The 22,385-nt window shown below is 41.9% G+C and overlaps 1 protein-coding gene across 5 annotated transcripts in view; it reads right to left on the bottom strand.

The window, feature by feature from the left end:
* LOC125884955 (nck-associated protein 5-like) overlaps window positions 1-22,385 on the bottom strand; it is a 241,421-nt gene that overhangs the window by 81,063 nt on the left and 137,973 nt on the right. For all 5 annotated transcript variants that reach the window (XM_049570270.1, XM_049570274.1, XM_049570271.1 and 2 more), the window contains one exon: window positions 13,742-13,875. In XM_049570270.1, coding sequence (XP_049426227.1) covers window positions 13,742-13,875 — 134 coding nt within the window. The remainder of the gene's footprint in view (window positions 1-13,741; window positions 13,876-22,385) is intronic.

The following is a 22,385-nucleotide window of genomic DNA, read 5'->3' as shown; positions in this document are numbered from 1 at the left end:
TCTCTCTGAAGGAGAAGGGCCCCTGCTGGGAGGCAAGCAGGCCGGTAGTCTTGGATCAGACAGGAATCAAGCACGGGCTTGCAGGGATGAAGCACAGCTAAGGACAGGGATCCCCCTGTTTTGTCAGCCAGTGTGTGTACAAGTGTGTGCACGCACTCGTGTGGGTCTTCACTGGTGATTAAGAGGCTTTGGCTTCACTAAAATCAACACATTTCGTACAAGAAGAAGCTAACACAGAGGCTGCATGCCAGAGATCTCTGCATGAGATCTCAGATTTCTGGAGACGATCTTCTCTCTTTTCATTAACACAGTTTTTAGATGCTCGCTTGTTTATTTTAACCGTCGTTTCCCTGCCAATGACTACTTGCATCTTTGCATGTTTCACAGCTCGGACCAGGCAGGAGCTGCTGATCTGCCCCCTGCTATGGTTGGATATTTGGGCTGCCAGCATTCCTTGGCAGCAGCACATCAGCTACAGCATGTCTATATTCTGAATTAAATATAATAATATAATAAGAGCCTGGCATTTATCACAGAAAACTTGGAAATAAGACTCAATATTTGATAAAAATAACATGGTAACTTTTTTAAGCTTCAGTCACGGAATTAACAGACGCATACCTCTTAACATTTCACCTTAACAAGAGCTTCAAATGATGGAAAGTACCAGAGATAAGTGGAGATGCAACAGCTTTGCTGTGTCTGACTCTCACTTTATCAGCACTGTCAGCGGCTCAGGTCGGCCGAGACCCTCTAATCAGATTTGACCGGTGAACAATTGTAAAATCCTTAAGCTTCTGAAATGATAGGGAGAACAATCACCTGGTTGTGCGGCTGAATCGAGGCCATTGGGGGCCCTTGCGTGACTGCTGCATCGGTGGCTACAATCGCCTTATCTGACCGCGCTGAGGCCCTGCAAACTGTCCGTTTTGGCACAAGAATATTCCATTCTTCTTCTCGTACTCCTTTCCAGCAAACCACTTATGTACACCCACCGGGTGATTGCCTAGCTTAAACCCAACATTAAGCCACTCTTATCCTCTTAGAGCTGTTTTGCAGAAAACATGCAAAGGAGACCCTTTGTTAGACGTGACCTAAATGAAGACAGAGCCAATTGAACTACATGTTTTTGGGTAGAGGGCTTGGTCTGAGCCTTGAGGACAGTTCAGAGCTGTAAAAGTCAAGCACATCAGTCATGCGTGTTACGGCGGGGTAGCATTACAAAGGTCCTCGCCCCTCATGACCTTTAACCTTCACAACAAGACACACATGCCGCAGAAAAAAGAGATCAAGAGTCCAAAGTATTTAGTATTCCCTGACAGTCATATTTCATTTTGAAGAGCTTTTTTGGGTTTTCTTTTACAGCTTTATCAGAACACCCTCACAATTAAATGATGCGCATAAATATTAGTTTGTTGACCTCTTTTATCTGAACCCATTTAATCCCAAGGGTAACAACAGTGACCGCAAAGTAAGTTTTCAGTTATAAGGCTGTAACATTGTTACCGAATGATGTATCAATGCATCTCCAGCAAATACTGGAATAATAAAGTGTCTCAATTAAATACGTGTAGTGTCACATGTTTAGTGCAAAATTGTCACATGACCAGAGCTGTTTACTTCCTGGTTGCACCATGATGCGAGGTGGGCTGCATCTAAGCTCCCAAGCAAAAGGTTAGTAAACTTTGTTACCATAAAGATAGGACAGAGATTTTTGGTACACATTATCTTCAAGGTGTCTAGTATTGATATGTGGATTTGAAATTACTCAGCTTTGTTCAGTGGGGTCACGGAATGAGTGAACATGCTGACGGCAACAATAGTGACTGGTGGGATAACACAGTGTATCTAAATGTACCTCTGCACACACATAGTTCTCTTTCTACCTAACCTTCTACTCTTCTTTTTTTAGGTTCACTCTGAGTGACGTTTTGGATATGTGGGATCAAGGTGATGGCCCAGACAATGCATACAACCTTACAGTGGTCCCTCAAAATCAAAAAGATGTTGTCTTCAGTGATTGTGATAGCAATGGGTCAGATATAGACTGTGAGTGGGAGACAGGCCTTTTGCCAGCCAGACTGAAATAGATCATGACAGGAACAACTTTATCAGTGATTATGACCTCGAGCCCATTTTCATTCCAAAGTCATTGAATATTGCCACTTTGACAGTGATTTCGGTGTCAGACACCTGATGCCAAAACCTACTTTTTGCACCAGTATGTAACGCAGCCAGACAGGCAAAGGTTGGGCTTGGGGTGCTGGCAGACCAGCAGGAAAGTCTGTATAGGGTGGGTAAGAGGATTGGAGGATGGGTCCAACAAACCCTAGACTTTCACCCAGGAGCTGAGTGCTCCCTTCCCAAATGCAAACTGAGATGTTTTTTTCTAAACCCAAGCCTATGCTTTTGTTGATGTCATGGTATTGGTCGTGCATCTGGAACGCCAACAGCAGATGCAGAAGGATACCTAGCACAACCTATGTAAATGTAAAAGACCACTGACAAAGTGGTGATATATGTATGTACTGTATAAGGGATTTTGATATGTAAAGTAGTCACTCTAGAATATGATAGAGCATTCTAGTGGCAAAGTATAATGATGACTACAAAGGACATTATGTTAATTTTGTCAATAAACGGTAGATACAACATGTTATCCCACTGGTCACAATTGTGACCAACCATAAAACACTTTTTTTTAACCTTCTTTATCATGAAAGTTGGGTCAGTGACAGATGATTTGGATACTTTTGTGTTTATGGGAAAAAATTGGGATTAAATGGGTTAAATACCATTTAGTTTCCCACTGCAACATCTTAAAATGTAATGTTCCAACTGGGTGCAATTGAGGACTACGTGTAAAGAGTGTAAATTATCCATAAACATATGGAGAGAAACAGATTTAAGCTCTTCCTCATTCATCCCTCCAGCAGTCCCAGTACATTTGGAAGGATTTAGAGTGCAAATTCATGATGATCGTTCCACATGTTCACCTCTGGCCAAAGGAAGCAGTTAGCAATGAGGAAGCCATTGGTCCTCAAGAGCCTCTCGCTGGAGCCTTTGCTTGTGTCTCCCCAATGGATTACAGGCATATGTGTTCCACATGTGATGCAGAGGCTGAGGAAGACATCCCTGTGGGAAGCCTTAGTCATGATGACAGCATGGAGTCCATTACTTACACCGGGAGCTGGGAAGATGGAGTAGGAGGAGGGTGAAGATAGAGAGTAGGAGTGGATGATATATAGATGAAACCTAAGTCAAGTTGTATGTAGAGCTGAAGGAATAATTCATCTGCCAAATGACCATTTTGAAGTTAATTTGTCTCCCTGTGTTAGGTTGAATTCCTGTAGAAAACTTTTGCATGTGTCCAAGGGGAATGAAGAATCCAAAACTGAGAAAATTCTTGATGATTTCAAGTAAAAGGGGTCTGCATTTAACGACAGCAAAACTATATCCATATATATATGTGTTTACAGACTCTCACACATCTTGTGCATCATAATCCACATCTCATTTATCCAGTCATATGCTCAGTTCTTCTTAAACACACAGCCCTCTCCGACAGGAAACTGAAATGTATCCATGCTCTCCTCAAATGCGGGAATCCATTGATAAAAACAGTAAATTTACTGCTGGTCTGCTACTGCCTCCATCAGTTACTTTTTTTGTATTATTGTGTGACTTTGGGGAAACACGGCAGGACAAGAATGAAAATAGGGCAGCGAAAGTCCGAGTGGGGAGGGCAGGACTGGTGGTGGATGTGTCCAACAAACACTGACCTTCACCCGGGAGAGCGGTGTTTGCGTCCCAACGGGATTATAAAGCCAAACCCTGTTTTTTCGTTTACCATGGAGGCATGCGAGAAAACAGTTTTCTTCACAAATTCAGCGTAACACAAGGTGCGTAGCAGATATACTAATGTTTTTTTTGGGGGGTAAAGTATTCCTTTAAGTATTGATCAACTATTTTCATCAAATGATTTTAAAGCAAATGTGTCAAGAAATCACAGAGGCAGGCGAGTAAACTGAACCTTTTAAGAATTTTAAGATAAGCATATTCTCTTTAAATGTCCTTTTTGTTGCTTGCTTGACACACAGATAAAGAATTACCTACAATACATGAAGCATAAAAGCAGCTGCTGTATATATGTGTCAACCAGAGCAGCTGCCAGACAACCAAATCTATACCGCAACCATGAGGTCAGTTTGAATTACATGCTGTTTGGCTTTAGGCTAGAATCTGCGAGCACCAGCTTCACAAGCCGGGAGAGAGAACAGGCGAACTATCATGATGTGAGCATGGATGCCCTACTTCCCCAAAAGCTTGTAATCTGACCTCTTTCAGCATGTCTATAAACATCATAACCAGCATGTTTAATCCAAGGCGGAAGCTCGCAGGGGTGGAGTGTGTGTGTGTATACAAGTGTTTGTGATTGTCTGACATAGTTACGAGGTCGCACTTTGACCCACAAACCCAGCATGGTGCTTAGTCAGTGAATGAACAGACTTTGTTCTCTCTCTCTCTCTCTCTTTTTTTTTTTCCAAAAGGAAGATTGATACCAAAGCTCTCTTGTGGGCTGGTAATTTAGTGCAAGTGATAGAGTAGAACAACCCAAATTAAGTTCAATCAGACATAATTCCCTGTTCAAATTTGGAAGTTAAAGAGAGGGGCAGAAATGGACCAATAAATCCGCTAAATATGAGGTGCTCCCAAAATAGTCCAGACACCTATTATCTATTTAACAGCCCTCGTCCCCATTGGGCAGGAGTAAGGAAGTGACTTCAAAAAGACTGACCCCCCTCCTTCCCATTAATGACCCCAGATGTGTCGTCTTGAACAGGGCCCTGATTCATCCGGCTAAATCCTGCAGCAGCCAAAGGCATGTAGGGGGGCCATTTCGAATGCGCCAAATTAAAACACTTGGTCCAGGCGTGGCTGGATGCTTGGATGATTAGAAGAGAGGGCATTGATCTGCAAACAGAGTGCAATCACTCAGCTCTCTCTCTGAGTGCTCCAGCTGTGCAGTCCAGAGCCGTAATGAGAGTAGCACATGAATGCATACAGCGCTGCAACTTTACTCTGTGGACCGTGGAAGGATCTCAACCTGAGCGTGACTGTCCAAACAACACATCTAGACTTGAAAAACGCTGCCATTCCTCCCTGTTTGCATCATCGGCCCTCAACGCACATACACACACGTTCTCACGCACTGAGTAATGTGCAGAAAGAATACGCTCCCGAGCCATAAATCTACAGGCACCAGTCATCATCTGCTGTTGTTGTTAGTCTAGCTGTAAGTCTCCCATATCCTGCTACGAAGAGGGCACTTCAAGACAGCAATGATTCAAAGTCAAGTGGACCGGGTCGGCTGTAAACGCCCCAGTTTTGCTGATGAGTGCACGTGTGTGCTGGGTGACAATGACTGCCATCACAATGAAGTCAAGAGGAATTTATTTCCAAACTACCTTTACCTCGAATGCCTTACAGAGAACAAAAGCAACAAAAAAAACAAGACAGATAAATCCAAGAATAAGCGAGCGGTGCAAACGTCAAGATATCGAACCTGAGCTTCTGTGTATGGTGTGTGAGCAGACTTATGAGCAGCAGCCAACAAAAGGTCTCTCCTTTTTCTTTTCTGGAAGTGTCTAATCTCCATAACAGGCAGAGGAATGACTACAATAAAGTCTTTAACAGGATGAGTGTGTAAGCAAAAGAAAATGCAGCGGAGTGAAACCAAACAACTTACTTAAAAAAGTTGTCTCAAGCAGTGGCGACCCACAGGGGGGCCACCAGCGGGGCAATGACCACCCTGATACAATTGCTGGCCCCTCAAATATTTCTGGGCTGATATTGCTGTCTTTAAGCTAGTATCTTGTGAAACTAGACATCCTATGGCATCCATTGGTACCAATAATAGCTTGTCGTGAGGGGGGCTAAGTAACGCTACAAAATCAGGCTTAATTTTGCGAGGGAAAAACTAGCGTATCACTTGAACTCTCAACTCAAGACACCTGAACAGCCCCTTTTACACAGAATTGGTGCTATGAGGCTGCTACAAAGTTTCCTCTGTAAGCAACCTTTACATTTTTTCACAGAATCAAACAACGTCAGCATAATGCCACTACAGTGTGTGATTTTAGGGAGTATGCTGGCGTTCCGGAAGCAAAAGAGGCGTGGCGGCGTATGACACAACAGTGTCTATTGTGACATACAACATATGAGTCGGCAGCGATTTCGAAACACTAACAATGGCATCACATGGTAATAACAATAATTTACCGTCTCTGTTATATGGCGGCTAATTTTGTCCCTATTCTGAAGGTAAGGAGCTCCTGAACACCAGTCTCTCCCCAGTTTGCAGACATTGTCAGCTGCTGTTCATTCTCTTTGAGTTAGCTACTAACTACAAACACATCATCACAATGTCACACCATCCCATCCTGCTGGCTGTCCTTCTAACCCCCATTTCCACCGAACACTCTTGGTATAGTACCTTTGAAACCAAAAGTAATCCTTCACACATGGTCATCGGCAGTCGGCCCAATGAATTGAGTTATCAACTACAGCTGCTGCAAGAGGCAGAAAAACATCCTTTCATTTTATAGTTACAGTTTACTAATAAAACTCTCCACAAAATGAACAGTGGTCACATAAGCTTCAAAACCAGGCAGAGTGACTGTCCACTTTTGACCAATCAATGGACTGCAGTGTTCACATCTCCACCTTTTAGTACCAGATCTGTGTGGTAGGTACCCCAACAGAGGGGTGACCAAAATGGAACTGTTCCATTGATACCATCCACAACTTTTCACAGTGGAAACGGAAAAAATGCGTGCCGAGCTGAACTGAACTGTACTGTGCTGCTCAGTGGAAAATGTTTCTAACTGTTTCTGGCTGCATTTTAAATCTCTCAGTGTTGGGTCAAACACATAACTAATCATCAAAATGTCATACCGTCCCATCCTGTTGGCCATCCCTTTACACAGATGTTGATTCAGTGCTGGTACAACCTCTGCTGCCAGCTTAAGGGCGACCCAACTCTATCACCAAATTCTGCGTTTTGCTGTGCCACACCAAGATTTTCTACCCACCCCTCTGAAAACTTTCTGGGTGCACCCATGGTCCTGAATTTGTTGTTCTGTTCATTACCTTACAACTGCCTCCCTCATCTTCAGGCCATGTAGGGCTCCCAGTGGCCCCCATGTTCCTGTCTGCTCACCGGTCATCCTGTCCTGTCTGACAGGAAGGGGACAAGGCTTCAGAGTGTCCTTGCTGGATAGGCGTCCAAATGCACTCGATGGATTATATTTCTGTCTCTGCAATTAATTTCACTTTCTCGTTTGTTGAAGGACAAGAATTTTAAGTGCTGCTCCCGGTCATGTCCCCATCTTTTCTCACCTCCTCTGTCTTGCCCTGGCTCTTTAAACGCCCAGATGGAGCTGTGGGACATCCAGGGTGGGCTAAGGAGGCTGCTATGGGGTTGTGGGCTTGAGTCTCCCTCTAATCCGCTGGGAGTTTAATGACGGCAGGCCATGCTAGTGGTGGTGAAGCCCTGGGGGGGTTGACCCAAGTCAGGAGGGGCTGGGCATGTGACCCACACCAGGCTCAACTGGTTGGGGGAGGGTGTGTACACCTATGTCTGGAGCTAAATGGCCACTAGTCACTTGAGGAATGCAGACTGCTGTGAAAATGCAAACTGAGCTTTTTTTTTAGTGGGTGAAAAAAGTTGTTTTTTTTTTTTTGTTTTTTTTAAAAGAAAAGCTGGTGTTCCTGTTTTGGCAATTCTTGCCTTACATTCAACCCCTGCCAAAAAATAAATGTTACAGAGGCAAATACGCACAAACAAAGGCTGTAAGAAGCCGAGATTCCCCAGAGTTCATCTGTCTGATCTCTTCCTTTTTGTTGTGTATGCCCGTTTGTTCATGTGTGTGATACCGTAAAGTGCAGCTCTAACAAGCAGCTCGTTACCTTTTGTCTCATATCATCACAGAACACCTCTGTCTCCCAGTGCAAGCTAAAAAAAAACACTATTTAGTTGAATCTGACTATTTTTGGCAAGGTTTGAAAAATCCATTGAATGCACTCATTTGCATCACGTTTGATATCTTTGCTTTGGCTGGCTTTCATCATTCAAATTGGTACGAGCCGGATTTGACTTCCATCCTCATGATTCAAAGCACAACCTCAATTAATTAGCAATAAGCAAATCAATTGTTGCCTGGGGTCAAACAGATTGCAGTCTATTTAAAAGATTGGATGTCCACTTAACATGATTTGTGGGTGTTATCTCAAAAGACACATTGATGAACTGAGGTTTCTATTCCCCTAATGCGCCACAAATACAATGTGAAATCAATCAGGAGATATGGATGAAGGTCTCGCTGAGCTGCTGTCACTGTTGACGGTGAGTGTGTATGCATGTGAAGCAGTGCATGTGTGTGGGGTGTATATCCAGAAGCCTGTCGCTAAAACAGCAGATGCAAGAGGAGCAAAGGTTCACACTTGTTAGTAGCCTGGTGACCGAGTTATCTTTTTCTTTTTTCTTTTTTTTCTCTGGCTTGTAAGTCGCTAATTAAAGTGACCTCACTGGTGTCCCATCTGCTACCACAGCACAGAGCCACCTATTATTGGCTGCCATGTAAGCATGTTAATCCACTACTGAAGGGCCAGGTAAACACACTCCACACTCACACACGTCGGCGGCATGCGCAGATGCTCGCTTCCCTCATTCACATTCAGATAAGCGCTCAGCAATGCTTAAACAAAGATTAAGACTTTGACAGTGAGACTGAAATCTTGTTAGCGTGTTTGTGTTGAGGTGGAGGGGAGATATCTTTGTAAGTTGCAGAAGGGAAGCAGCTGAACCTCAGGTCCCCCCAGGAGTCAAAAAAAAACCATTCACAACACGGCAAAATTACAACAATCTAGCATGATGACCATAAGCAACTTCACCGGAATGACAACGGCTGAGTGAGGTGGCGAGGTTGGGTGAATGTCCTCTGCTTCGATAAGCGCTTTTTTGAGGACATAATGGAATCTTTGTCTATATTGCAGAGTCAGAGTCTCGCAAGGCATCCAATGAGAATCATCCATCTGGGTGACCCCTGCCATGGCGACAAATTCAGCTGTCTCTGTAGGGACTTGTGCAGGACCCAATCAGGGATAAGCTTTATATATTTCTAATAGAACTGCAGTGCATCCTCTCGCTGCAAGACATGGACTCTCATATTGCTGCTCCACTATCTACTAATTCACCACTACAGTACATCCGCCCCCTTTTAAGAGTCTAACCCAAGGAGGGACATGCACTCTGAAAATATTATCATTGTTTTTTCCTGGCAAGGAGTCAACACAGGTCAGACAGGGAGATACATGTATAACAGTAAAAATCCCTGGAGACATCGACAGGTGCAGCTATTTTGGAGATACACAATTGGTGCTGACAGATTTATTCTTTAGGATTCATATAAGTCACCCATTCCCCCCACCCTTCGCCATACTAATTTTTTTGGAGTGCAACATTATTTTTAAAGGATTTATAGATATAAAAGAAATATGATTTATAAAACATTTTGATCTGCTTTCATTTTTTTTAACTTTAAATTTGCCCTATGTCAGAAAATAGCCTTGAGTACTGATAACATCCAGGCAAAAATGTACTGATATACTCATCTTTGTTTTAAAATATACATATTCATTTATGTATTATGCATTGAGTCTTTTCAAAATATACTTCTGTTTTCACAGGAAATGTACAGTTTCTTCACACTGGTTGCATACAGTCTGTTTCAAAATAAGCTTACAGCGTTGATAAAACAGAGCATATTTACATTTATTTCATTGTGCAATAAAAAGCATGTGGTTAGGTTTAGAAGAAAAACATCATAGTGTGACTTAACATTTACAAAGGAAGTGAACCGCTAACTCTTGGGTGAAGGTCCGGGGTTTGTTGGACAAACCCACCTCCCTCCCTTCCTGCCCTATGAGGACTTTCCAGCTCCCTATATAATGTTATTACCTGCAGCGTTTTAATCTGACACACCTTTCATGTGGCAACGTTAAAAACTGTAGGCGCCCGGTGGTGTATCTTACTGCTGCAAAAGGTACATTTTTGTGTCAGTGTCTGATGCCAAAATCAGCAGCAGCATTTGACGAGTTCGGAATGAGACCGGGCTGCTGCAGGAGAGCTCTGTAGCCCTTCTAAATTAAAACTAAAATGAATACTAGATTAGAATTAAGAGAATTTAACAACATTGAAAAACAAAATAGCTTCTTCCTACAACTGCTGTGAGATTAATACATTTATAACTTTTCCCACCTACAGCCCAAGTGTCAGCCCATGTGGTCCCCATGTAGCACTCACATAGAATTCAAAGCTAGAAGTATGTTGCCTAGTTGGGGCCCACCTAATAAGCAATGTAACCCGGCATGAAACCTATGTAGGCTAGTGGCATGGGGCCAACATGGAACCATTGGACAAACCTACCTGCAGCCCATATTTCAGCCAGTGTAGTCCTGACATAGAATTTGAAGCTGGGACCATGATGGATATTGCATATTTTGCTTGGTTGGGACATACCTAACATCCAGAGTAATCTTGTATCAAACCCATGTGGATAATCGGCATGGGGCCTATGAACAGTCCCATATAGGGCCAATTTTTCAGCCCATTTTCTACCTACTATGGCCCCAAATACAAATGTTGACTGGGTTGTCAACTCCATAAGACGTCAACTCCATCAAATCTTACCTTATCGATCATGTATGTTAGGTAATATTTAAATCAGTGGGAGGTTAGCCCATTACAAGGTTTAATTGTCAAGAGTTTGATCTTTTTAACTATATTTTTCCAGCCTAATTGAAGAGTAAAAATGCCCAAAATAAACCCCTGTGCTAAAAGCTCTAAAGCCTGTTGTTGTAGCTGTATTGCATGAATGGGATGCAGAAAGAGCTGCTTTTCTAAAATGAAGCTGAGAGTTAAATTCAGAGGCATCAATGGAACATTTAAAATCTTTGGAATGGCTCTTAAATATTTTATTCCACCCCTGGCGGTGACTCTGCCCTCGTCTGCTCTATAGCACTGGGACCATTAAAATGTACAGGATTTTCTCCACCAACTTAATGAGAAGATAAGCAGTTAATGTGAAATCCTCTGGACTCTTTCTTTTTTTTTCTGTTTTTGCATAAGTAAAGCACTGAGTGCCTATCGCCTAATTAAGGCATCAACTCAGCTCCAACTCCTGATTTGCCATCCCACTCTGTCACACCTCGGCGGCTGTGAGACGGAGGAACAGCTCATGAATTAGAGGTTATACTGAAGTTATGACAAGAGCATTGTTTGAGCACTTCACGCTTTAGAAGTTCTCCGTTTCCAAGCGAAAGCAATGCATCAACCCATCTTTTGCTGATGACAAGGTCAAGTGACTGGGAGAAATACCACTGAAGTACTCAGACAAAATGGCAAGAACAAAGAAATAAAAAAAATGGCGAGTGCCAGAACACCATATTGATTCTTAAGGTTATAAAGAGAAAGTGCTGATTGCAGGAAATCACTGCCAAAAGTCAATAACTTTTATTGAGAAGAGATGGAAGTTGAATCCAAGAAACTTTTGTTTTTGATTTGTCTGCTCCACCTTTTAATATTGTTTATTAGATCTGTTTTCTGCCATTTAGGACATTTTTATTCCTTTATTGGTTAGCTGAAAGTAGAAAGATAACAATGAATGTGAGGAGAGAGCAATGGGGAATAATGAAACGTAGCTTTTATCTACCTTCTAGCTTGTAATGTCCATTTTTATCACTCATACCATGGCCCAAAGTGAGTGTGAGTGATTCTTATTTTCTGGAAAATTCTTTTAAATGTTCTGTATGTAACTTTCAGAAAATTCTTGTTTTTGTAACACCTCTCTCGGAGGTCATTAACTGCAGTTAGCATCCTCTTGCTTGCGCTTGCACTTCTTAGGTGTCCACTCCTTGGTGCAAGCAAGCACATGGGCTTTGGCAGAAACAGTTTGCATGCTGCCTAGCTTTACACTAGCTGACTAACCATAGCTAAGGTTACAGTTAGGCCCCGATCACAGGAAGTGTTTTAGCAGCTGGAGGCAGCTTTTTGTAATTGTGAGAATGAGAATTAAGCTTTTTGCTCGCTGTTTTTGTGTTGCTATGTGCCTTGCGTTTCTGTGCTCTAGGTGCCTGGCATTTTTGCCAGAGCTCTCTGAACTCCTCTAGTTGAAAAAACTCAGAGTGAAAAGCACCCTACGTCATTTCAGCTTTTTGCCCATTATCGATGATTGATGATTTGAGAGGCGGGCCTTCTGTGGTGGTCACGACAACAAGTTTACTGGTGGTAAACAACATTTTTATTATGCTAGGCCTTATAATTGACAGCAGGTTGTAAAACATGCCTGGAAAGGGATATCATCGAGGCGAAGCTCCTGGACCAACTGGTGATACTCCCCATAATCCACCCTCTGTTTTAAGGGTCTCATGTCCCTGTGCCCACCAGACTATTTGCAAGTACCCTCTTCTTGTTCATACCTAGCCACTAATTACTGTGAAATTTTAAAAAAAGAAAAAAAAAGTAGATTGATTAGGTTAAAATGAGGAGAAGGGTTAAAAAAAAAAGAAAAGGGCAGTGCGGTGTGTGATTGGGGCCTTAGCATGTTAGCCAGCCAGCTAGCTGTAACTTTGTTACACTGCATTGATCTGGCATTGGTTGCTTTATAACAATTACTGATAAAGTAATTTGCAAACCAACCCTGAGAGTCTAGATAAATTAGTGGATTTTCAGTCAGCGTCAGTCTGAATTCAGCCAGCTCAAACCCCAGCACTAAGGTGTCCGGTCTTTTGTTCATGTTAGGGGAATCCATTTTTAAGCTAACGTTAGCTAGTATTGCACAGTGTTAGTACTGTAGCTGCGCTAAAGAGAGACAAGGCATCAGGAGCAAGCATAATGCCACATCGTCAACCTCAATTAAGATTTTAAATAATGTTGCTTGATGCGTAGGGGTTGTGTTGTGTTTTGCTTATGGTGCTCTGTTGTGTGCTGGTGTTATGTGCAGAACATGAATGGCTGATGTGCAATACTGTTACGTGTAGTATGTGTATTTTTTTTTGTGGTGTGTGCTTCGTCTTCATTTCTTCTGCACTATTACTGTAAGGCAGCAACACTTGTGCAGCTCCTGAGTCCAAGACAAATTTCTCCTCAGGGATAATAAAGTATATCATATTGTATGGTATCATAATATCAGATTCGAACTCCATTCAAACATTATTTCAGCGGGCAGGCATACATGAAGGGAGAGAAGGAACATGGGGAGAAAATGAATACATGTACGTGAAGCTAAACAAAACGTTTCCACACACTGATGGATATTTTAGCTACAGCAACAGAAAATAAATTTGCCATCATGTTATATTACAGGGAAGGTTATCCAAGGAAGGTTACTGTAACAATTTCATCACATACAACAAAATTCCATTACTGTTCCAAAACTTTCAATGATTTATTTTACTAATACCATAACTTTTTTAGGCCTGGACAATATGATTGTGAAACTCTGTGACTTCATCAGGTTTTCCATGACACCCTGATCCCTGCATATACTGGATAAGATGATTCGCAATGTCATATGAAAAACAACTAAGCAACGAGTCTCCTACAAGTGGAAAACAAGATTTAAGGCTTGCTGCTGGCCTTCAGTAATGTCAAACACATTCTATTTTCAGGCTCTTTTACCTGGTGAATTGCTGCTGCAGTGAAACCATCTGTGCCCGTCCCAGCTCTGACTCCTCCGTCACTTCCCGGAGACGCTTCTCACTCTCCAGTCGCAGGCGTCGCTCTTCCTCTAGCTCGTGGATCAGCTTTTCTCGCTGTGGACACAAAATAAGAACTGTTATCTCCCAATGGTGTGTGGTCTAAAGGCTCAAAAGATCATCCCTCATCATCCTAAAGTCATATGTGCTATATTTATGGTCCTTGAGTGTAAGTCCCTGAATCCTAAACAGCTCAAGGGATGCCATTTTTGCTCCTGACTGTCCTTGGAGAAAAAAAAGTGAAAGCAGAATGTTTCAACATCATGATGATAGAAAGTCAACAAACATCCTTTTGTCTAATATCCAACAAAGAAAATAGGATAATAAGGGCATGATGACATTTAAGCAGCATTACTTCCACAGTTTGTTGTTACTTTGAAATGTTCTTAATGAACCTCCCCTTCCTTCTCTTGCTGTGACAGAAAGTTCACACTAAATGTCAAGCAACAGCCTGCTTTCGCACACCTCAATCTTTCTCTTACTTCTCATTTCATTTCAGTGCTGCCAAATTAAACGGCATCAAGGTCCCGTGCCTTCACACTTTCCCTACTCACAAGATGCGCACCAACGGTACAATGACTATGAATAGCTTACCACAACAGCAGCTGTCCCTCTTATCTTCCCCCACACACAAACTTCCTTTGCTTTTGCATGTTTAATTTCTTTTTTTACAATGTTGTTGCTTGGTAACTTTGCAAAAAAAGTTGTTTTTTTATGAGTAAATATGACCTCACTTGACTTAAGATTTGATGTATTTTGAATTCAGAAGCTTGAGCTCATCAGTGAGAGGCAGACAGAACTGAAGAGGTTCAACAAAGGTGCAAAATTAAAGTTCAATAACATAAAATACCGTCTTGCTTTTCATTTCTTCTTACATACTTTTTCACCTCATTTAAGTGCTGTTTTTTAAAGGTTCTGTGTGGAACTTTGTGAAAATCCTTGTGATAAGTGACGCCTCTCTTTGAGGCTGTTAAATTAAGTGCAGTCAGCATCCTGTTGCTTAGGCTCGTACGAATAGGCCAATACAGTGACAAACACAAGACTGACCATGATAGACTGAGGATGCTGGAAAATAGATTTCAATCCAGTCCCATCTCATTCCCACTCGTCAAATATCGCTGCTTGGTCAGTGATTTTGGCGTCAGACACCAAAGCACAAAGGTACCTTTCGTGGCAATATTATACACCACTGGAGCAGCCTAAGGTCATAACGTTGCCAGACTGCGTCATTTTGAAATACCGCCAGTAACAACAAAATATAAGGAGCAGGAAAGTCCCTTTAAAGCAAGCCAACACATTTTCACTCCGACTTCGTCACATATTGACATTTGGCCATGGACCTTCCATGTCTAGTTGCAACGTTAAAGGTACCCTGGGTGCCTTGGTTGTTGATGTTCTGGGACACCGTGTCATACCCAGACATGCAGGGTATACCCATCTCTTTTTGGCTGATAGGTGGGTAACTATAAACGACCAAAAAAGAGATGGGTATACCATGCACGTCTGGGTATACTCCGCAACACTGCTGTTAGTGCTGTAGCAGAGGTAAAAAGGGCAATACTACATCCTTTGGATTTTCCAGGAAATATTTCAACCCGGTCTCACTCTGAAGTCATCAAAATCTGGCGCTTGGGCAGTGACGTCAGACGGTGCTGATCGCTGGTTGCTATTATAGTTTAATGACAGCTGGCGGCATCAGGGGAAAACGCGGCAGGACGAGAACAAGTGTTACAGTGGTGAAAGTTTGAATGAAGTCTCTTTTTTGAAAGAGATTCCCTGTGAAAAGCAAAGTGTATTTTAAAAGAACACAATGCATGTAACAGGCAGAACTTGATACGGCGTATGTGAATGTTGAAAGTCAATGTCCAAATGTCAATATGTGACGAGGTCGGGGTGAGAATGTGTTGAAAATTTAGCCCGAGACATAGAATTCAGTCCACAGGGTGCTAGAGGCAACCGGGTAGGTTGGGGAAAGTTTCAGTTTTTAAGTTACATCACAACCTGTTCACCCATTGGCAATAAAAAAGATTAATATTGGTAAAACGTTAAAATACAGAACCTTTAAATTTTGTGGACATTTTCTCTGACTCTTGGTTAAGTGTGAATCAGCCCTATCATCCTCATGACAAACTTTCAAAGTGTGTGATGTGCAAGGTCTCCACAGATCACATAACCATTTTTATCTGTCCCCTTCCTCACCAGAGACAATTCCAAAATGAAAGCTCTTTTTTCCCCCACTTTTTAATTGGATTCTTCTCAGTCTGATGGCCTCAGCCACCTGCTCCCAAAAGAGAGAATCGTCCTCGCCTCAAACCCAACTTCAAAGACTGTGGCCCTGTGCTGGCACACTCCCTTCTCGAGGAGAGGAAAAATTTGGCACCGCGAGTGAGGTTTTTGAGTGCGGAGGAGCTTTGAGCAACCGCTAGCAGCGAGGGCTGAGGATTTTCAGCTGACATTCTCTTAGTCTCACAGTCTCTACACAAAGCCTGGCATCCTCTGCTGCTGACAATTTATGACAAAGCAATTGGCTCCATTTTCCTTGGCTGAAGGTTTAAGTGATCATCCATCTGTCACTGTCTTGTCAGGGATGTCAGCTGAAGATGTAAAATAACTGGTTGAAGGTAAAAGAGAGCAACTGGTGTGCCTCTTTTGCAAACCATGATGCAGTTATTGCTGAGTAAGACATTTGAATTTGCACTTCATCTCATTTGTTTGGCTTCACAAAGAGTAGATATTTTCATCTAAGTCATTGTAATGTCATTCTCTGGCTATAAATTTAGCTGAGGATTATCCTGTCAGCCCTTGGTAAAAGATTATGTATCATCATCTGCCTTGAAAGGTGAGATCTGTGACTCACAGAAAATGAATATGTCTCTCCAGACTGTGAAAAACTCTGTGATGCCTCTTCAGCAGACAATACAGAATCCATATGATTCTTCTGACTCAAGGGCTTGTCTTTAAGTCCTCCTCTCCATGTAATGCACCAATCATGGTGTCAATATTCAGCGTTAGCCTACAGAGAAGTGCTTCCCACACACAAGCATTATGAGGACATCTAGTGGAGGGAAGGAATACTGACTGAAAAATCCTCAAGATGTCTTTTTTTGCTTATCAACATGTGAACTATGATTTAAAGCTAGAAAATAAAATCAAACTTCTAAGAAAAATGTCAAAACAAGTAGGAAGAACACTGCCATTTATACTGTAACCAAACTGTCTCGAATGCAACCAAGGAACAATCATATTCCATTACAGTTAACTGCTCCTTGGCAGGGATTCTGTCACAAAAGCAGATTGCAACTGGGTGAGATCGGTCAGGGAGAGAGAATATTAAACCCGAGTCACCATTAAAACCAGTTCTGCCCCTCACTGTGGCCATAAATTCATGGCTACTATGCTGAGCGGCTCTTTACACAACAGGGAGGCTATCCCTGTCAAGAGTAATAGCGGCTGTAAATCCAGCCGTACAGAGGCATAAAGTAGTGCATCCCCCTGCCAAGAGCTGAGCCTATATATCTGGAGCAAAACCAATGATTTTCTGGCTCTTCATCATTTCTATTTAAAGGGACAGTCCACCCCAAAATCAAGTATTTTTCCCTTACCTGAAGTGCTATTTATCTATCTAGATGTTTTAATGTGAGTTGAAGAGGGATAGAGATGTCTGCCTTTTCCCCAATATACACCAGAAACATTTAACAGCAGTGTCTCTTTCCAGAAATCATGACCTTGCTACTTAAGATAATCCACAGACCTTGTTGTGAGCAGTTTCATTCTAGGAGCTATTCTACACTCATAAACCAGGGTCTAAAATTAACACCAGACCCCCCCTAAACCCAAAAAGCCTTTGGGGCCCCTTGCCTTCATCTGCAAAATCTCATCCAAAATTAACATGTTATAAACTCAAAATGACCACAAAGAGACACAAAGAGACCACTAAGAGATGAAAAGGAACTGCAAAAAGACACAAAATAACTGCAAACAGACTCAAACAACCACAAGAAGGGACAAAATGACTACAAAAATGGGCAAAACAACCACAAAGAAACTCAAAACAACTACAAGAAGACACAAAATCACTACAAAGAGACTCAAACAACCATAAGAAGAGACAAAATCACTACAAAAATGGGCAAAACAATCACAAAGAAACTCAGAACAACTACAAGAAGACACAAAATCACTACAAAGAGACTCAAACAACCATAAGAAGACATGAAATGACTACAAAAACGGGCAAAACAACCACAAAAACACTCAAAATAACCATAAGAATACACAAAATAAGTACAAAATAGGATGAGCAAAACAACCACAAAGAGACTCAAAACAACCATAAGAAGACACAAAATGAATACAAAAGATTTGAGTAACTGCGTCATAATTTCTAGAAAGATACATTGCTGTTGAGTTTTTTTTAACGTATTTATTTTGCACTTTGAGCACCACAAGCTGAGTGCCATATAGTTCCATTACATTGGAGAGATGACAGATATCTCTACAGTTGATATCTCCAACACACTGATACTCACACCAAAACAATCTAGACTGATAAATAGTATCACAGCTAAGAGGAAAAATATGTACTTTTGATTCTGTGATGAACTGTACCTTTGAGGAAAAAATGGGCAAAGAGATGAAGAAACATAAAGGATTTCATTCCTACAGCACTCTGAATGCATACTAACAATATTTACTTAGATGGCAAAGATGTTTTCCTTACGGGTGGAAATGTGTTCTCAATAATACAAACATAGAGGCAACAAAAAGCTGCTAATTACAAGAGCACCCTCCGGCATCCACCAGTTTAGCTGATTTTCACCTCAATGCAAACAAGCACAAAGGGCTTTTCTGTGCAGCACCACATGTATTAATGTGTACAGTATTGTTCAAGTTGGCCTGGATTCTCACAAAAGCACAGTAGCTTTAGTCCTGATTTTTTTGTTGCCCTGGCCTTACTAATGCCCCCCGGCATAAACCACCGACCACTGTGTGTCTGCTGACACAGTCTTGCCAACAACCTCAATAACAACTCAGGATTTATGACTCACATTGTAGTAAAAAAGCCCTCCATTGCTTTTGTTGAATATATAATTTCGGTGATTTAACAAGGCCTGAGGCCATTAAATCAAACATTACCATATCTTTATGTGGCCAGAAATCCCCAGCAATACATTACACTTCTTCTGGGTTGAAATGTTTATTGTCAACTTCTTTTTGTGGTAATTGAAAGCATATTCTTTAATAAGCTTACGCAGTGCCCTGGGAAGATATCTCAAAGTCAGCGCTGAGATGGGATGTGATGAAAACATGCTTGGCAACTTTCAGTGAGAACATTTACTCCAGTTAATCCAATGAGTGAGGAGATAATCCCCTCTCTTAACTGACCCCCATTGAATTAGATGCACTACCTTGTTTGTCCTGTGGAGGGCAACATTTTCCTGGAATAAAACTCCACCTTGACCAAAGCTCTAACAAACAATACAGGTTGGAGTTTAAAAAAAAAAAAAAAAAAAAAATATATATATATATATATATATTTATCAAATGGAATAGGCAGAGTAATCTATAAAATGGCCCAGGCAGGATTTTATACTGATCTACTGATCCATATATCTGAAACAAATTTGACCTCAGTCGCAGGCTGGGCTGCTTTCATTTCCTGCTTGATAAAAAAATGTATCCATCTAGATATGGCAGAATTTATCACCAGCATGTAAAGCTGAGATTGAATGGGCTGCCACTGATTTCAAGACGCTAGATAAAAAAACAGGATAAAAGAGATATGTGTTATATCCTACATACACTCCCCTCCTCTACTTCTATATCGACTAAAATTGTATTAGTTGCAGCGGAACCCAGAATGAACCATGCCTCTGTAATTGGACAGCATTAGATGGTAATGGTATTCATCCGAGCTGAATTACTAGCAGACTCAAACCCCCCTGATACCCTCCAACATCCACAGAGGACTCTAAATTAATTAGAGACCTCTGCCTCTCCTTGTTGTGCCTGCAATGCTGTCTCCTATAAAAGAAGAGCTGCAATGTTATCAGGTTAAGTGCATGCATACTGTGGATCTGATTCTATACGTTGCCCATGTGCAACTGTGTTCATGCAGGGTTTGGGGTACAGTTCAGGGGGCTCAATAATCTCTTCATTACACACAAACTCCCCCCCGTCGGTTGGAGCTCTTTGCCTAATCAAAGGGCCGGGAGCGGATCTCTGGCTCGCTGCTAAAGCAAACATCAGGGACACAATACACTGCGCAGGTTCTTCATTCATAAATAAAACATGCCACTTGGCTGTTTGTGTGTACTCGTCAGCAATTCAAATGAAAGTGTAACATGAGGAGGATTTGGCTGCATGGTGCACATGTGAAACACCGGGTCGGATACAGACAAACAAGGTATTTATGTTTAAAAAAGTGTGTTTAAATACCAGGGTATTTTATCAGTTATGGTCTACTGGAGCATGTGTTGTCAGAGGTGACTTGTTATAGGAATAAAACAGTTTTATTCACTGAAAATCAGTGTCCCCCAGGGCTCCATCAATTCAATTATCATGGAGAGCCACTACATCAGAGTGTACCACTTCTCACTTCGACCGCCGCAGGCACTATAGCAAATAATACACACACCCCAGGAATATGCTAAATCATACGAGTGGCCCATTTATCATTGCCAAGGGAGCCCCCACCCCCCCCGCCCCCCAACACCAGCCCACGCACTCCCGAGTCATTCAGTCACAGAGTGGGTGAAAGGGATGGTGTGGAGATGCGATTTGGGCCTGGCTGTCAGAGCTCGTCACCCGGTGAATGTGCCGAGCACTGGGGGGAACCCCATCTCGGGCCCTCGCCGCTGTCCGTGGCTGATAAGGCCAATCTGCGGAGACAGCACCTGAGTCCCCAAACCTCCACGCTGTCAAACAGTCTCCAAACAGCTGTCAGAAACATTCTATGAAGGTCCCTCAGCGCTGGATCTCCGGGAGGAGCGGAGTCTTTTAAAGCTGGGAGCCCCTCGAAAACCTTTCTTTATCTGCTGAAGGCACACTACAAAAGATTTCCATCCTGAAGGTGCTTTTTATGGTAGTTTTAATAAATCATTGTCAAATAAACCAAGATAAGGTCTAATTACCACAAACTAATTAAACCGTGCTTACCGGTATGCCAAGTGGAAACCCAAACTCAAACAATACCATGGGGCCTGTGCTCAAAATGATCACTGCCAATCAACTGCCGTCCAACTTGGAAAGCTTTGCTTCAGTTTGCACAACAAGAACATCTGTTGTGTTTGTGTGATATGCTGTACATCAATTCAGGAGATTTTTTTTTTATAAGAATGTGACCCAGTTAGGGAAAATATGCAATGCAGAGGATGCCAGTTCTCAGTTGTTGTTTTTTTAAAGCAACACTTCAGCACCCAAATGACCAATTGTGTATCATTTACTCACCCGATGTTATGTTGAATTAATGAAGAAAATGTTGTTATTCTCGCATGCCTCCATGGTGAACGAAGAATCCAAAAACTGAGAAAATTCTTAATGTGAAAGTCATAAAGTGAAGTCATATAAGTCCATGTTTAACAACAGCAAAACTATATCAAAACATCCATTTACATTTACTCTCACACAAGTCTCAGTACTGCCCAAACACATGCTATTTGCTAAAAGCATATTTAAAACTGAACTGAAAGTGAAACTTATCAATGACTCCACTGACAAAAAATTAATTTTACCTCACTGAACACAGGAGCTGCTGGTCTACCGCTGCCTTGACTGGCAGTTTGTTTGTGTTATTGTGTTATTTGGTGAAGCCAACCTAACCTTTTAAAAAGCCAAAGTCACACAATAACACAAACTAACTGACTGACCAGAAGCTCCTGTGTTCAGCAAAGTAACAATTACTATTTTTGTCAATTTAGTCAGGTGCTGGAGAGAGCATAGATACGTTTTGCTTTCAATTCAGTTCCCTGTCAGAGAGGGCTGTCTGTTTGGGAAGTGCTAAGCATACAACTAGACAAATACAATCTTGGGACCAATCAGCTATCAGGCTAAGGGCGATAATCATCTTGGGGCCAGGGCCAATATTTTGGGGTTATCTGATGATCTAGGCAGATATTTGGGCCAAGACTTCCTCTTCTGCACGCCACTCAAACAAGATTGGTCAATACTACTTGGACTACAGGGACTAAAAACTGAAACTAGAACACTTCAGATACGAAAATCTTGTCCCGTTGCCTATAGTTATCTGCAAATACATGCAGATATCTGTTTATAGAGATAAGGATACTGTAAATGAGACTTGGATTATACTGCATGAGTTGTGTGAGAGTTTGTAAATGCTCATTACTCTCCAAACAGACAGCCCTTTCTGATGGGGAACTGAACTGAAAGTGAAATTTATCTATGATCTCTTCAAAGCCAGAACACAGGAGTTGCTGGTCTATCGCTGCCTCGCTCAGTTAGTTTGTTTGTGTTCTGGTGAGACTTTGGTGAATCTAAACTAACCCTTATTAAAACATCAAAGTCAAAAAACAACAAAGTTTGTAAATGGATGTTTTGATATAGTT

Source organism: Epinephelus fuscoguttatus, linkage group LG24 (genome assembly GCF_011397635.1).
Source record: "Epinephelus fuscoguttatus linkage group LG24, E.fuscoguttatus.final_Chr_v1".
In the NCBI taxonomy this organism is placed as follows: Eukaryota; Metazoa; Chordata; class Actinopteri; order Perciformes; family Serranidae; genus Epinephelus; species Epinephelus fuscoguttatus.
This window is presented reverse-complemented; position numbering and strand designations above follow the sequence as displayed.